This window comes from Physeter macrocephalus, chromosome 12 (genome assembly GCF_002837175.3).
Source record: "Physeter macrocephalus isolate SW-GA chromosome 12, ASM283717v5, whole genome shotgun sequence".
Taxonomy (NCBI): Eukaryota; Metazoa; Chordata; class Mammalia; order Artiodactyla; family Physeteridae; genus Physeter; species Physeter macrocephalus.
Window position 1 is genome coordinate 44,337,726 of NC_041225.1, and position 17,767 is coordinate 44,355,492.

A 17,767-nucleotide genomic window follows, 5' to 3' on the forward strand; every position below is an offset into this window, starting at 1 on the left:
CCTCAGCTCAGTGTGTTCAAGGTCTGAGAGTCTCAACCCCGCTGTACATGAGAATCACCTGGAGAGTTTTAGGAACGATCTGGGCCAGGGCCCATCGTTAAATTCCAGATGTATTGGACCCAGAGCAAGGGGCCCAGGCAGCGGTGGTTAAAACAAACTCCCAGGTGATCCGAATGTGCGGGGAGACCCCCGATGTGGGTGACAGGGTGGTAGGTGATACAATAGATGCATTTGGGGAGGAATCTCTGCTGTCAGATTTGGTTTACTTCGAATCATCCGAAGCTTTGTGGTTCTCAAACTTTCACAAGCCCCAGAACCATGGGGACCTGACTAGAAAATCAGATTTCTCAGGAACAACACCAGAGTTTCTGCCTCCTAGTTTCAGAAAGGGGCCTGGGAATGTGCCTTTTTCACGCACCGCCCAGGTAATACACAAACCTGCCCGTTAAGAAACACTGAATTCTAATAGCATCTTTGGTACATATAAAGCAAGTCCAACTCAATTTCTGTTTTTCTGTGTGCCCCATATAGTTGCCTTTTAAACAGTATCTAGACTCAAATATATAGGAGACTGCACTGTTTTACCCCTATTTTTGTTTAATCTATCTGAGTTAGAAGTGAAAAATTAAAACATACTGCTCACTAATCATTGACTAGAGTCATATGGCATCTGTGAAGAGTTGTTATTAAAGAATGGCAAGTCAGAAAAATGGTAACATTCACACACACACAAACACACACATACAGCATGCCAGCCAGCTGCTCTCAGAGGCCCCAAGTGCCTGTCCCTCCCTATCCTGGTGCTCTCCATGCATTGGGCTATTCCCTCCCTGCTCACCAGCCTGCACTTGCCTTCCCAGTGGATGACTCCTGAGTGCCTGCTAAACCTCTCCCCACGGACAGCCACCATGCTGGCTTCTCAAAAGCAGCTTGTCCAAAACCTAACTTAAAAGTCCACTCCTCCTAAGAGAATATCTTCATGACCTTGGGGTAGGCAGAGAACACACACACACACACACACACACACACACACACACACACACACCAATAAAAGAAAAATTTGGTTAAATTGGACTTTATTAAAATGAAAAACTTCTGCCCATCAAAATACATCCTTAAGAAAACGGTAAGTCCATACCACCTTCCTGCCCCAAACCTGCTCTTCCTCCCTAGCTGAGATAATGCCCCCTCACCCCCAGCCCCCAAACCCCAGGCAGGTTTCTCTCTTCCCGTCAACCAGACGCAAGCTGTATCTACCAAGTCTGCCTCCTGCTGCCTGGACCCTCCATCAAAACCAGACGTAATGCCCTCCTAATTGGTCCTTCTTCTAACCTTCCCTGCTCTGGGCCCCCTTACAATGCGGCCATGGTTATCTTCCCAAAATACACATCCAGTTCTCTCACATTCCAGCTCCCTCTACACAGTGAAGCCTGCATTTCTCACTATGACAGGAAGACTGGTGACCATCTGACCATCTCCCTTTGTAGTTTTCTCTCTTCTTCCTCCCCAACTCCCACACCTAGTTAGCAGATCTCTTGCTGTTCCCTAAACAACCCAGAAGCTTCATGCCTCCTTCTCTTTGCCCTCAGTGGTTCTTTTCCCTGAAACACCTTCTCTATTTATCCCTACTGGAATTCTCAAAGGACACCTCCTCCAAGAAACTTTCCAGGAGTTCCTGCAGAAGCTCTCTCGCCCTCCTCTGTGCTCACCAGACTCTTGGTGGCAGGAGCACAGAACAAGCCCCTGCTGCATCTGACACAGCAGCTCACGGTGAGCACTCCTGCCTCCTCCTCTAGACCATGTGTGCCCTGGGACTGGGTGCAGCCGTCTCCTACAGCGCCAGCATGGTGCTGTGTGTATTTAAGAAATACTAACACAAGTCCGTTCACTCCTTCATCTAGAGCGTTGGTTCCTTAACAGAGTCCAGCTGACCCCCGCCATGCTTGAGCCTCCCTGGACCTCCTTAATGAATGGTATGATCTTTAAAGCAAAGCGGAGAGAAGGGCACCATTATGTCTTCTCCTGTTTGCCTCGTAGCAAGGGCTATGAGGATGTTTCTAAAAGCTGAACTAAATATGCAAGAAATCTTGAGGTGCTCTAGATCCCAAACTCCTAGAGGATTTCTCAGACCACCTACCTCATGATCCCACTCAATGCCCTCCCCCCACTGTCCCTGTTAGGCAAACTCCTGTCCCAGTGGCAGGCCTGCAGGATGTCTCTTCTTTGGCAAGCTTTCCCGGGCTCCTTGGGCAGGGCAAGTTAGCCGCTCCCATGGCCCCTTTCCTCACATTTCTATTGCAACCCTTATTGGGTTGCAGTACTTACCTGCCTACCTCTCCCCGGGTGGGATTCTGACATTCCTTTAAATGTGTTTCTTTAGTGTCTAGAAAATGTGGGAACACAGTAGAGACCCAGATGCATATGGAGTTTTCTGAAAGCCTGAGCACAAGGTATTTGCTCAGTCAAGGTTTGTAACTCTCTAAAATAATGAACAGGGACTTCCCTGGTGGTCCAGTGGTAAAGAATCTGCCTTACAATGCAGGGGACGCGGGTTCGATCCCTGGTCAGGGAACTAAGCCCGCGCACCACAACTACTGAGCCCGCGCACCTCAACTAGAGAGCCTGTGTGTCACAAACTACAGAGCCCACACGCCCTGGAGCCCAAGCGCCACAACTAGAGAGAAGCCTGCACGCCGCAATGAAAGATCCCGAATGCCTCAGCGAAGATCCCGCGTGCCGCAACTAAGACCCGATGCAGCCAAAAAGAAAATAAATAAAATAATGAACAGATGATTGTGTGACTAATGAAAACTAGCGGTCAGGGGCAGACCTAGGAACATGGTGACCAAAGTCAGAACAAGGATGTGAGTTCCTGAGCTAAGGAAATGCCCCAGGAAGATGTGCCTGTCAGATGGGGGTACGTTTGCAACATCAGCTTTTTAGTGATGGATTCAAGCCCCTCCCTCACCCAGGCCCAGTTACGATGAGCTTCATGTCCCACCTTTCTGATCCTGGCAGAAAACACAGAGGAAGAAAAGGGGACCCTCGTGAAGAGGAAAAAAAAGCTAGATTCTAGCGCAAAACGTGAATTTTATGAAAGTTTTTTTCTAAGCATCTCTATCAAGATGCTTTATGTATGTGCCTCTTGAAGAGGCATATATGTGAAGTCTGAGAATTCACTCAAATATTTAATTTAGGATGTACGTACAAGGTCGTATAAGAGACAAAGGGAGCTACAGGTCATGACTCCAGTCCTCCTCCCCCTAAGTTATACAATTTCAGAATCTCGGGGGTCGGCTAGTCTATTTGTGTCACACTGCGAACGAGGAAACTAAAGCGCAGAGAAGAGAATGACCTTCTCAAATTGATCAGGGGTAGAGGCTGAGCCCAGAAGCCAGACCTCCTGAATCTCATTCCATTCATTTAATCCAGTTTCACAACATCAAACGTAAGATCATGAAAAAAACAGCAATTCAAGGGCAAGGGCTCAGGACCAAATGAGTGGAGCAGGAAGTGCAGGAGGGATCCCCAGGGTGAAAAGGACCCCAACCTGGCAAGACCCAGCAGCCTGATCATCGGCAGCCCAGGCGGGGTGAGGGCAGAGGTGGGGTGAGGCAGCATTAGGCAGGAGGGCTGGGCCAGTGTGCTCCCTCCCGCCCCATTCTGTTGTTTCAGGGGAAGCCAAGACTGAAAATCAGGAAGACCCGGTTCTAGTGGAGTCATCTGGGTACGAAACAGAAGCAGCATGCAATCTGGAGTCTCGTTTAGCCCATGGGCCTCTCCACAAGGATATCCACGTGGCTCTCAACCTCCTCACCTAGGGGAATCTTAGCTTCCTGATCGTAAAATGGGGATAAAAATTAGTTCTTATAGTAATTGCAGATAATATACCTGTCAAATGAAAACATAATACAATTTAGTAACAAGTTTGATGTCCTTTATTCAAGGCAGAACAGTCCTTGGACTGGGGGAGTACAGCACCTCAGAGCTGCGAGCGCTCTTTCCCAGGGATGCTGGGCGAGAGCGGGGTTCACCTACTGTTAGAAGAGGCACTGTGGAACAGGGCGTGATTGGCTAGGAGAGATGGAATTTCCTTAAAAGGCAGCCGGTCCTGTTTCCTAGGGGAAGGTGAGCTCGCTAAACTGAGCTGGAGGATTGTGATTGGTGGATGTTAGGATTCCTTGGCAAGAGTTTCCTGTAACTGCACTAACCTAGGTTTATTTATTATATGTTATTATATTTTATTTTATTCTTTAAACTTTGTTGGCTGCGCCGCGAGGCATGCTGGGATCTTAGTTCCCCAACCCCAGATTGAACCCGTGCCCCCTGCAGTGGAAGCACAGAGTCCTAACCACTGGACCACCAGGGAATTCCCATGCACTGACCTAGGTTTAGATTTGTGAGCTGGGCTGGGCCACAGGGGTGGCCTCCATTTTGTGAATCCTGATACACAAATTAACTTTATCATCTCTTAGGACTGTGGCGAAAGTTAATGCTTTCTCGGCACAGTCCCTGGCATGAAGTAGGTGCTCACAGAGCTACCCCTTTGGCCTAGTTCAGGCCTGGCCATGGCCGCTGCTGGACCAGACTCAAATTACGACCATCCTCCCCACTACTGTTTCTCACCACTAAAAAGTGAGGGTTGTTCTAAGAGCTCTTCTCTCTGTGCCCCCCCAGATGGAATGAACACGCCAGTGTGCAAACAGCCGGTCCATTTAAGAGACAATGGGGCGCCTCTATGATGACAGTTTCACAGCCCGCCCTAAAGGCCAGCCCTGGAACTCACTACTGATTACGAGCTGTCACAGGAGTCCCTTTAAAATGTGTTCAGCCTTTTGGTAAAGTATACTTGTCATGCTGCTCCAAATGGCATCATCTCCTTCAAGGGTGATGTTATTTTTGAGGCCATCCTGCAAGGGTTCAGGTTTTCATTAGTTTACATATAGTGAATAAGCAAGGACCGTCTGCCAGTCAGAATCCCCTAAAACTGCTACGCACATACTTTGCTAATAATTTAGTTTTAGTCCTTAATGGTCTACTTTGTGTTGCCATTTCTCACATCTCCTGTACTAAAGCCCAGGAGATCACACTTAATTCATCTCCTTATTCCCAAAGCCCCCAGCACAATGCTCCCCCCGACGTAGTAGGTGCTTAGCGGTTGCTTATTAAATGGAATATAGCACAGCAGGAGATGACATTCACAGGCTGGACATTCACAGGCTGTTCTTCCCAGGGCCGACAGGAAGCACAGTCTGTTGAGACTGCAGGGTTATAAAGCAAGAGGAAGCAACATTTGCTCAGCTCACAGAAGCAGCAGCACAAATGGCCAATAAACATATGAAAAGATGTCCAACCTCACTTATTATCTGGGAAATGCCAATTAAAATCATAACAAGATACCGTTTTCCCACCCGTTAGATTAGCAAAATATTGATGTTGGCAAAGGTGGAAATCTTCTCATACCTTGTTTACGGGAGCATAAATTGGCACTGCCCTTTTTGGAGGACAATTTGGCAGACTGTATCAAATGCAAAATATACATTCCTTTCAACCCAGCATTTCTCTTTCTAGGTATCTATCTTAGAGAAACAGACGCACAAAGAGGCATGACCCAGGATGTTCACTGCTACAGTGCTTATGCAGTAAAATACTGTAAACCACACAAATGTCCACCAGTAAGAGAATGGTTAAATAAAATCGTGGCAATCCATATGGTGGAATAGAACAGTAAGTACGTGGCTTGGTTGCCCAGACTTATTCTAAGCGAAAAACCAAGCTGTAAAACGAAACTACGGTGTGGTTCTATATATATTAAAAAAAAGGAAAAGAAAAAAAAAGCAGCTGTGAAGCAAAATTATATATTTACACACACACATAGATAGATAGAGAAAATCATGTCATATATACACCAAACTGATAGCATTAGGTACCTCTCTGATGGGGGAATTAAAATCATTGGGGAGGGATGGGTTGTTTTTTTTTTTTTTTAACAGGAATGTATTTGTGTAATACTTATGTAAAATCAGTTTTTAAAAATTATTCATTTCCAGGAATTCCCTGGCGGTCCAGTGGTTAGGACTCCATGCTTTCACTGCCAAGGGTGCGGGTTCAATCCCTGGTCAGGGAACTAAGATCCCACAAGCTGTGCTGCATAGCCCAAAAAAACAAAAACGTTATCCGTGTCCTATTATATGCTAGCCCTGTGCTATAAGTGTTATGTAGTATACCTTCTTAACCCACACAACTCTGAGATTTGAATTATTCATTCATTCATTCAGCAAACCTTTACCTAGTACCTCCTGAATGGCAGCCCTGGGGGCAGAGGTGCCAAGAGGGCCTGCTTGGAACAAGCTCAGGTTGGGCAGAAGCAGAAAACAAACTGGTGAGTACTATTCCCATGAAGATGAGACATGCCCAGGAGAGCAGAGTAGAGCCAAGTCTAGAAACAGCACAGGGACCTCAGCTGTGCTCAGTAAGTGACGCTGAAGGTCCCACATCCAGTAAGCACCCGAGTCAGCATCTGGACGCACCTCCAGGAAAGAGAAGGCCGTGAGGGCAGCCTGTGAGGAGGGGAGGGGGGGTCTGAGGGCAGGAGGGAGAGGGGAGGGGAGGAGAGACTGTGATATTTGGACCACAGATTATTTGTTATCAGTATTTAATATATATTAAGCATCTAATAAGTCTAAGGATGCAGAAGTCCTTCCTTTCGGGTTGGGAGCCAGGAAAGAAACCAGATCCTAGATCAGCAGAACATGGTGCACTGGCTCTAAGTAATTTAGAATCAGTTGGGGTGAAGAGATTAATGAGAGTCATAACATCACCTGGCCATAACTGTGTCCTAAAACCCTAAACAGTGATACACACTGGGAGTCTGCAGGCTCTCTGGCTCAATGACTGTTCCAGCTGGTTGGCCAGGCCTCTGCCTCTCAGTAACGAGGGTTAACGAAGTAACACCCGTAAGAAGCCCTTCCTAAGCCTAAAGTGCTCCCTCAGGGTCACTCTGTTCTGAAAATAGTCAGAAGGAGGAGCCCGGAACTGCCCTCCTTTGGGTGGAGGGATGCCTCGCCTCTGCCCTCCCAGCTGCCCAGGCCTGGGCCAGCTCTGCCAGGCCAAGGAAGGTTCTCCTCGGCTCAAGCACAGCAGAGGCCCAGTGGGAACAGCAGGAGCACAGGGTGGCGAAGACTCGGGCACTGCCTTACCCGTGGGAGCCCGCCCACAGTCCCCCGGCCCCATGCTGTTCTCCAGGTACACTTGTCAGCACCCCTGCAAACCAATGGTTTGGGCCTGAGCTCCCTGAGAAGAGGTCTCGTATTCACCCACCTCCCAACTGCTTAGTCAACCAACAGGTATTCATTGAGCCTGTTCTCCCTGCCCAAAATCAGGTTGGGCATGATTGGTGAAGACATAACACGTAAGAAAGAGTTAGTGAAAAATACTCTATGAAATATAATTGACTGCTAAACCCAACAATATTAACAGTAAGGACTACAGGGGTGCAGAGGAGGGAAGAGGTCAGTGTGGACTGGAGAAACCCTAGAGAGCTTCCTGGAGGAGGTAGCAACCCTGGGACTCAACCCTGAAGAATGGATAGGGGAAAGCACAGCAGGAACAACGGCAGGGAGGAAGGACGTATAAAGGGGAGACTGGTCCCTCACAGGGGACCTTCCTATTACAGAATGGTAGTGAAGTGGGGTGGAGCCATCGTGGGGGTCACAGTGAGGGTTGAAGCCTTGAGAAACAACCAGAGGATTTCTGACATGATGGGGAGACAGTGGAGAGCCATTGCTGGTTTTGTAGCAGGACCTGGTCATGACTAAAGCAGAGATTAATCCTTAAAAGGACTGGTAAAGAGATGCAGAGAATAGGAGATGGGACAGACACCAGCATCCCATTTCCAGCAGGACTCCCCACTCCAGCCTCAGGGAAGGAGGAAATGCCCCATTTTCCTCATCCAATTATTTAAAATTTCATTCATTTGTGATATTCTAAGTCTTCTTAATTTTTTTTTTAAAGGCCTGGGGAGGCAGATAATCTCAGTTGGACAGCCCAGGAAAGAGCAGACCTCACTCAGTAACTGTGGACTGACTGACAAGGGTGGTCACGGGAAAAGGAAACGAAGCCGAGGGGGATGTTTTGAGGGAAGAAGGCCCTACAGGTGGGGCATGTGGGCCAGGTGCAAATTGGGATCAGGTGAAGCACCGCAGCAGGGCACACAGGCCCTTGGGCCCCGCCCAGCTTCCCCGACACACTCCTGCTGCTCTGAGCGCTGCACCTGCACCCCGTGCTCCATCACCCACCACCATGAACTTCCATTCCTGAAAAGGCCACACTGTCTTGTGCCTCCGAACCTTTGCACATGCTGTATGTCTCTTTCTGCGGTGCCTTTCCTCCCGCTTCCCGCAATTCAAGTTCATCCTTTAAAAGCCAAAAGCCAGCTCTTGCTGACTGGAGGAGGACCCCAGGCAGAATTAGTCTAAGTCCCTTGGTGATGCTCTTCCTGAGGTGCCCGATCCCTCGCCCTATCATAGGAAAACCAGGAATCCCCTAGGCTTCTCGTAGCTCCAGTATCTTACTCGGCACTCAGACAGGGAGGGTTCTGACTGTCAGCTCAATGATGGTGTCCTGCAGGAACTTCAAAGGGCAGGCGTCACATTCTGAGGTTTGGAAATGCTGGCGGGACCTCCCAGTGGCATTGTCTGGGAAACAGCTTGTATTCCTTGTATTCGGCAGTAGGGAATGTGTCTTTTTTGGGAGTAGGATCCATGAGAGCACACAACTGGTAAGGGGATCAAGACTGGCCGAGGGGACTTCCCTGGTGGCGCAGTGGTTAAGAATCCGCCTGCCAATGCAGGGGACACGGGTTCGATCCCTGGTCCAGGAAGATCCCACATGCCATGAAGCAACTAAGCCCCTGCACCACAACTACTGAGCCTGCGCTCTAGAGCCCATGCTCTGCAACAAGAGAAGCCACCGCAATGAGAAGCCTGCACGCCACAAGGAAGAGTAGCCCCTGCTCGCCGCGGCTAGAGAAAGCCCACACGCAGCAACGAAGGCCCAACACAACCCCAAAAAAAGTCTTTAAAGACTGGCCGAGGGTGGGAGCAGACATCTGGGGGTGCCACTATCAAGGGAGGGAGCAGACATCTGGGGGTGCCACAGTCAAGGGACAGAGGAGGATGCTAAGAAGATGCCGTTGGAGGAGATGGGGAAGAATCTTGGGGACGAGGTCAGAAAGGCCTAGTGAGGAAGTTTCAGAAGAAAGGGCCAAGTGCCAGAGAACTAAGAGGAAACTGCAAAAGGAGGACGGATTTCTTTCCCCTTGGTAAGCCACTTAGAAAACAGGCCTGATGAAGACAGTTACTGCTCTTCAGCCTGAGGGGCACTTGGGAATCTCGAGAGCTACCTGTGTTTCCCCATGGTTCTTTTTGGCCGCAAGGCATGTGGGATCTCAGTTCCCTGGCCAGGGATCAAACCCGAGCCCCTTGCAGTGGAAGCACAGAGTCTTAACCACTGGACTGCCGGGGAAGTCCTCCCCAATGCTCTTGTTACGTGCAGCTAGCCCTTCCCTAGCGCCCTGGCAGAGCCCAAGAGGGGCAAGTGTGGTCTCTGGGGACAGCCCCCACCTGGCAGTAGGAGCCTGAACTCGAATCCCATTCCAGTCCCTTCCCTGTGCCCTGAGTGAGCTTGTGGCCAGCTCATAACTCTGCAGCCCCAGCCCCTAGTCTGAAATAAGGGGCTCAAGGGTTCTGGCGCTTGTTCCGGAAGTCGTGGAAATCTTGAGTTGTATCATATGAACAAGGAACAACGTTACTAGCAGAAAATATATTCTGGGTGCAAGTCTCTACATCTCAAGTCACGCATCCTTAAAATATGGTAAATTAAATCAACTTTAAAGTTTTTCTGTTCACGCTCATTGGTGACCTTTATTGGTTGCGGGAAGCAGATGCCAAAGGTTTCTTTCTTCTAGAAAAGCTTTTAATGGTTGTTGCACTTTGGTGATAGGTACATGGGGGTTCATTATACTAGTCTCTCTATTTCTGTCTATGTCAGAACAGGTTCATAATAAAAAAAAAAGTCTTTTTAAATTTTAGTGGAAATTTTAAAATTGAGAAAATGTATCTATTATCTTACTTTTCCCTGTGAGTTGAGAAAAGACTGCCTTTTTTATTGCAACTGAGAGCAGGCCTCCATACTGCTTCGTCAAGGGAGCACAGTTTGAGGATCACCAAATTTCTAGAAGCTTTTCAAGCATAAAAGTCTTTATATCTAGGGACTTCCCTGGTGGTCCAGTGGTGAACACTCTGCGCTCCCAATGCAGGGGGCCCGGGCTCCATGCCTGGTTAGGGAACTAGAGCCCACATGCCGCAACTAAAAGATCCCGCACACAGCAACGAAGATCCCAGAGAAAATAAATATTAAAGCAAAAAAAAAAGAAGTCTTTATATCTAGCCTCTGGCCCTAGGGCTAAGGGAGAGCAGAAATACAGGCCACTCATAACAAGGGGTTAAAAAGCAAAGCCCCTCCCACAGGCCACAGGGGAACAGACCCAGGTCCCGAATGAATTTCCATCCCAAAGACCACACTTAATGCTCAGAGTCAAGCCTCTCTTCTCCCAGACCTTGGACAGGCTGTCCCTTTTCCAGGCTCCTCCGGGAGAGAAATTTCTGCCTTCCTGGATCCCAAAGGAACTGGAAACAATCAAGTAGCCACCCCCCCACCACCACCCCCACCTTGTACTGAACTTTCTCTAGAGCAAGTTCTCACACAATGCAAACGGGATAACACCATCCTTTGCAGGCCTGGGGTAAAGACAAGTGAGAGTGAAGGTGAGAGGCCCCAGGCGGTGGCAGTTCGCGTTTCCCTTCTCTTCCTGGTGCCGGTAGGTCAACGGGCTTCTCTCTACTAACCAGACATACAGGAGAGCAGCCCCACAGTGGTGCTTCGTAAACTGGTTTCGCCCCTTGGTCTCCACGGCATCACCTCCTCTCGCTACTGAAGCCCTCCCTGGGCTGGCTTTCTCCCTCCCAACCCGCACAGAAGCCTCTCTAAGAAAAGTCACCAGCTACCTCCAGATCGGCAGGTGCTAACAGCCTGTCTCAACTCAGCCTCCGCAGGGCTGGGCAGCCACTGCCTCTGGAAAACCTTCTCCTTTCTGAGGCGCAGCTCTTCCTCCCAGGCCCCTTCTCAGCCCTGCTGCTGCCATATTCCCCCTCTCCACGTGGCTGTAAGTGTCGGGTTTCTGTGGACAGAATCCAGGGACACTGTCTCTGCTTTCTTCTCCTGTTTCCTACATGAGCTCATCAGCGTTCGTGGACTTAAATGCCAGGTTCTGCTCCTGATGCCTTCTCGTCTTTGATCTGCAGCCTGGACCTCCCCACGCTCCACGCTCCAGGCTCCTCAGCATCTCAGGATAAACCCTTGATTCTCTCTCATCCCAAACTCCTCCCTCCCCTAGTCTTCCCCACCTAAGGAAGTAGCACACCCATCACCCAGGTGTTCAGGCCAAACCCCTGGGAGTCATGCTTCCATTCCCTCCCCTCCCCCACCCCGCCCATCCATCAGCAAGCCCTGCTGTTTCTATCTCTAAATCTCCGGATCTGTCCCTCTCTGTCTCCGTTGCTGCTCCTTTAATCCACATCAAATCACTCCCCCGCATAGAAACCTTCAGTGGCTTCCCAGGACACAGCGTTAAACCAGCTTTCAGGGCAGCTTCCCTAGTGGCGCAGTGGTTAAGAATCCGCCTGTCAATGCAGGGGACACGGGTTCGAGCCCTGATCCGGGAAGATCCCACATGCCGCGGAGCGGCTAGGCCCACGCGCCACAACTACTGAGCCTGCGTGCTCCGCAACAAGAGAAGTCACCACAATGGGAAGGAGCCCGCGCACCACAGCAAAGAGTAGTAGCCCCTGGTCGCCGCAACTAGAGAAAGCCTGTGCAGCAACGAAGACCCAACTCAGCCAAAAATAAATAAATAAATAAATTTATTTTAAAAACCCCCAAAACAAAAAAAACCCCCAGCTTTCGGCCGGGACCTCAAAGCCCTGTATGATTGGAGCCTGCTTACCTCCCAGCTTCATCTGGCCCCGCTTTCTCCCCTGCTCAGTTCACTCTGGGAGTATCGGTCTTTCACGTAGCCAAACAAGGCAGGGCCTCGCTTGTGCTATTTCCTCTGCCTAGAATGTTCTCCCCGACCCCACAACTCACAGAGCCAGCTCTTCTGTTCCTTTAGGCCTGAACTTAAATGCCACCTCCTCCAAGAAGCCTCTCCTGACCACCTCACCTAAAGCAGGCCTCTGTTAACCTCCACTTCAACCCCTTGTTTACTTGTTTCCTGTCCATCTCCCCCATCAGAATGTCAGCTCCACGAGGGCAGGAATTCTACACACGCAAAGCCTAAGACACTGCCTGGTTACACAGTAAATGTCCAATAACATTTGTTGAAAGGACAAAGACCCAGCCACTGCCTAGGGATCCAGCAGTGCCCTGTAAGTGCGAGAGGTTAACCTGAAGGGGAAACTGAGGCTCAGCCAGGGCCTGACAACAGCTGCAGACAGTGGCTGAAGCTAACTTCCAGTTTCCCAGTTCCGTGGGACAGGCTGGGGCCCAGGCCAGAAGGCACCTCACCTCCCTTTTCCAGCGTGCCAGCCACTCGTCCCGCTTGCGCTTGCTGATGTAGTAGGGGTCCCCCGCCTGGAAGGTGAGCCGCGGCATGGGCCGCTGGCGGAGGCTGGACTCCCAGCCCAGGCCACCCCGCAGCCGGCCCCGGGAGCCCTAGGACAGAGACGACAGAGACAGACTGGCATTAAGGTGAGCACGGACAGCCCCGCTGCAGGGTTTTTTCCTCCTGGAGGGGAAACCAAGGAGGCACTCACCTCGAGCAGAACACAAGAGCTCTGACTCCTGGCCAGACATGCCAGCCCTGCGAGTGCGGGCCAAGCCCCTGTCTGGGCTGGAGAAGTGAGGGATGTGGGGCAGGACATAAACTGGGAGGGGAGGTACTTGATCTTGAAGGGGGACCAGCTGGCTGCCTCGCTGGGGGCCTTCCAACCTCCACACCCACTTCCTCTGTTCCTCACGGAGGGACATGTAAAGAAGGGGCCAGGGGCCACCTTGGGCCCCTCACACACACTCGCCACAGTCGGTCAGAGCGGTGGCTTTCTTCTCCTAGAATCAGGATCCACAGAGCCCCTGGGGGTTGAGGAAAACACTTGCCTCCATTTTCATGGATTCGATGTTGGTCTCCTTCTGTTCTTTGCCTGTGGAGAGGGAAGAACAAAGGGACTGTCGGCGGAGTTACAGGAGTGGCTCGGAGGCCTCACCTTGTGCCTGGGGTCCCTGCCACGGGGATAGGGCTTCTCCAACCGTTTAGTCATTCCTGTGTCAAACCTGATGGCCTACTGTGTGCCAGGCGTCATGCTGGCCCCAGGACTCAGAGCACAGCCAGGGCAGAAAAAGGACTGGGGCAGGGTTGGAGGCCCAAATCCGAAGGAACAACAGAAAAGCCAGCACTGTGGTTTCTGGCCCATCGAGTGCCTCAGGCACACAGAAGGGGTCTGGAAATAGCCCCCTCGGCTGCTCCCAGTTGCGACAGAGCTCCCTTCCCAGAGGAGGGGCCAGACCGCACAGCCCTCCCTGGCCCTGGAAGGGAGCATTGACTTGTATGTGTGGGGGGCAGCAAAGATGCTCTAGGGGGAGGGGGAGGGCACAGGGAGACTGCAGCAAGACTCTGCTGAAACAACTTCGTCTCTTTGAGACTCAGTTTCCTCATCTGGAAAATAAAGATGCCGGAAATGGTTTCTAAGGTGCTCCTGAAGTTCTCAATATTGCGTTTCTGTCATGAATATCTGCTTCGGTACCCCCACTGTCCACCCATTCTTAGGTGTCTGAGTTCAGCCTTTATTCTAGAAGCCTTGGATTCCAACTGTCTCCATGTGACCTCTGTAACCTTTCCAGGCCTTTTCCTCACTGAATCAAGGTACATAACCCTTCTAATGCTTCCGGAAGGCAGCATTTCCCTGCTCTTCTTCCCCGCAGTTCCTCAATGGGCCCTGATTCCAGTTCCTGGAAGGGAAGGCTCCCCTGGGGGCTGAAGCCCCAGCAGTACCGTCTTTAAGGGTCCGGGGCGGGGGGCACAGAATGTCCCTGCGCTCCTACCCTGGTCCTCCCCCACTCAGGGTCCTCACCTCTCAAACGCCCTTCAGGGGCCCATCACATCCCGGAGTCTGCAGTCCTGGCCTGGCTGTTGGCTGGGTTAATTATGCCTTTGAGCTTCCTGCTGGAGGATGGGGCTGGGCTGGGGGGTGAGGAGAGTGGGAGGTGAGCCTCCTCTCACCTGGGCCCCAGAACTCCTTTGTCTGAAGCCAAGAGTACTGAGCTTGGGCCCAAAGCAGGAAGGTCACTAAAGCTGGCTCATGGTCGCTTGGGGGGGCAGGGAGGGGGGTGTGAAGGGGAGACAAAGAGCCCAAAACGGAAAAAACAGCCCCTCCTGCATCTCCTGGCTCTGAGGCGGAAACCAGCTACAGCACTGAACGTCTCTGAATCCTCAGTCCCTGAAGAGGATGTTTCTTTCCCCCTTTCTCACTGGGGAAGACCCGGGGCTCTGCTCTGGGCTTTGGCGACCTGGAGCCCAGGGACGGGGAGGGCAGGGCCAGTACCTGCGGGAGAGTGGGAGGTGTGGACCCCGCGGTGCCAGCTGCCCCCAGGGGCGGGAGGAAGTGGGGGGCACATGTACTCGCCAAGGCTGTGTACACAGCAGGCCTTTATGTCTCACCGGACTTTCTCTGTCTCCTCCTCGAGCTTCCTTTAGGCCCTCTTGTCTCACCACAGCCAGCTCCCCAACTTTTTCTCGGGTGCCCTGGAGCCGGGCTTCCCCTCTTGCCCGCTCCGGGCCTCCCTCCTTCCCGGGGGATCCCCCCTCCTCTCAGACCCTCCGCGTTCTGCCCTAGTGAGGCTTTGGGCTGCCAGGAGGGGGCGCCCACCCTTGGATCAGGAGGCAGCCTAGTGGCCCCTGGGACCTTCCTTCGGGGACCCTCCGTGGCATGTGGTTTATGGGGAATCATCTATTCATTAGAATGAAAGAAAGTCGGGGCTGAAGGAATTGTAGAGATGATGGGGTACTTGTCCAGCCCTTCGATGGGGAAACTGAGGCCCCAGGAGCGGAGAGACGTACTGCCAGAGCTGAGATCAGACTTCAGAGCTCCTGACTCCCAAGCCGGCTAGCTTATTTTACACGGCACCACCCTGATGCTCCCCGCTTCCTCATTCCCCAGCCCCCATGCTCCCCGAAACAGAATTTTTCCTCATGAGGTTTCCAACTGGCTTCTTTCTGGAATTTTCTCCCTGACATACTCTGCGCATGCCCACTTGAGTGATCTATCTCTCTCTGTCTCTCTCTCTCTCTCTGTCTCTCTCTGTCTCTCTCTCTCTGTCTCTCTCTCTCACACACACACACACACACACACACACACACACTTCCCAGCCCGTCCCAGCAAAACAACCAACTGGGCGGCCTTAGAATGTAGCACTTGTCCTGAGTCAAGGGGGGTCAGCTGCTCTCTCGACACTCCCTCTGCAGCCCATCTGCTCCTGGCCCAGGTCCAGGGTCACAGGCTGGGCCAGGTGGCTGTGTGCCTTCCAGGGTGGCCCTGGCAGGCTTGGACATGACCCTGGGGCATCTCATATCCTGGGGGCAGGGGAGACCAGGGTGCTTCTGACACTTACCTGTTGGTCTGAGGCTATACTCTGCCAGGGGCCACCCCCAAATTCCCTTTAAAGTGAACCCAAATCTCAATGACAGGGCTGAGGCCAGGCTGGCCTCAGAGGGCAGTCACTAGCCCAATACTGCGTGTTCAATGTAAGCAGAGAGGAGCTCTGTGCTGACCCTACTCTGGTCCTTTACTAGTTGTATAATCTCGGGTAAGTTACTTAACCTGTCTGAACCCTCAGTCTCCCCACCTGAAAAATGGGGGATAAAAAAGTCTTCCTCAGATGCTAGCAAGGATTGAATAAGAGAATTACATAAAGAGCAGGGCCTCTCAAAGTTTAATATGCTTTGAAATCATGAGGATCTCTTTCAAATGTAGATTCTGATTCAGTAGGTCTAGGGTGGGGCCTGAGATTCTACATTTCTAACATCCCAGGTCATGCCAGGAGACGCTACTGGTCCATGGACCACTTTGAGTAGTAAGGACATAGAACACTCAACACATAGTTAATATTCAGAAAAAAATAAAATAAATAAGATAAAATAAAATAAAATAAAATAAAAAAGAAAGCCACATTACCATCGTTACTACTATCATCATGACGGCCTCAGTGCTAAGAGTGCAGGAGCAGTTCCAGGGCCACCACCTGCCTGTCCAGGTGGCTCTTGTCCTTATAACTCATCATCTCCCCTGCTCTTCCTTTCTCCTGGTTGTACTATCAAGATCTGGGGCTCCTGGGAGGGTGCCCAGGCCAAGACTGCCTTAAAGTCCTCCATTTTTCCTGTGTAGGAACTAATGAAAGTGGTTCCGGGACAGACGGATGGGGCCCCTGAAAAGAGACCTGCAATGAGGGGAACCGAAAGGAGACCATGGCCAATTCACTTCCACCCTGGGGCCTCAGTCTCCTTCCTCCTTGGAACCAAGCAGCTGCGTATGTGTTCTATGTGGTTGACTGCTGGACCAGTGGCCGAGCCTCCAGTAGGCCACTGCCCACCCCTCTAGGTAACAGCTCACCAGTCTCAGCATCCAGGCAATTCACAGTGACCTTTAGGGATCCCAGCTCTGATCCCTGCCAGCATCCCCACTACCTGAATAGCTGGGGCCACACAGGAGCGCCCCAAGGCCAAATTTTGAAGATCAAGGACACGTGGGACGTTTTTGCCCAGTGCATGTTGCACTAAGATTCTGAGAAGGATCCGCTCAATATGTGAAAGTCCCAAACCCAGGAGTAACCCTTGAACCACCTCTCCCCTTCCCCCTTGTGTCCCTGGCACTCAACCACAGCTCCCCAGATCCACCCTCCTCCCCTGGGCGCCTGCAGCAGCCTCCTAATCCCTCGTCCTGCTTCCCAGTCCCTCTGTTCCATTCCAGGATCCAGATGGCAAAGGGATCTTTTCAAAATGCAAAGCAGATCATGTCAACCCCTGAGAGGGCAGCCTTGAAGCTGCGCTGGTCCTGTCTGCCGTCTCAACACCCTTCTCCCTTCCCCCCCACCCATTCCAGACTTGTAGGTTTCTGTCAGGTCCCTGGACACCATGCTCCCTCCCACTTGTTCTCACCCCCTCCCAGCCCTTCGCCTCCCCTGGTGAACCCCAGCTCATCCTTCAGCTTAGGTGTAACAGCCCAGGCTGGCTGGCGTTCCTCTGTTACAGCTCCTCAGAGAAGCATGTTTATTTTCCCTTAGAGAACTTATCTCTGTGTATAATCACACACTTGTAAGTGTGCATTTCTCATTAACATCTATCTCTCCAGTGGACTGTGAGGTCCTCCAGGACAAGAACCAGGTTTTTGTTTGTGATGGTTTCCCCAGATCCCGGCACACACCAAATGGGTGTTTAATAAACCCCTGTTCACTGACCGAAGGAGTTGCTCCTGAGAACGAACAGAGCCGGGGAAATCCCAAACCGAAAGCAAACTCTCACGGGTTAAAAGCAGCCTTGGAGTGCTGGTTCCATCCCACCAGGCAGCAAGGGCTGCCCCGGCCCTGGGTGGTAGCTGGGTGCAAGCCATGGTGGGGTCCCAGGAGCTGCCTATTTGGTGGGAAGGGCCGATGGGTTCCCCGG

General features: G+C 51.5%; 1 protein-coding gene across 5 annotated transcripts in view; it reads right to left on the reverse strand.

The window, feature by feature from the left end:
- Nucleotides 1–17,767, reverse strand: part of DNMT3A (DNA methyltransferase 3 alpha) — a 105,449-nt gene that overhangs the window by 30,322 nt on the left and 57,360 nt on the right. For all 5 annotated transcript variants that reach the window (XR_008618851.1, XM_028497211.2, XM_028497213.2 and 2 more), the window contains 2 exons: nucleotides 13,213–13,256; nucleotides 12,625–12,771 (listed from right to left, as the gene is read on the reverse strand). Coding sequence is in view for 4 of the 5 variants with exons in the window: in XM_028497211.2 (XP_028353012.1) it covers nucleotides 12,625–12,771; nucleotides 13,213–13,256 (191 nt within the window). In the remaining variant the exon portion in view is untranslated. The remainder of the gene's footprint in view (nucleotides 1–12,624; nucleotides 12,772–13,212; nucleotides 13,257–17,767) is intronic.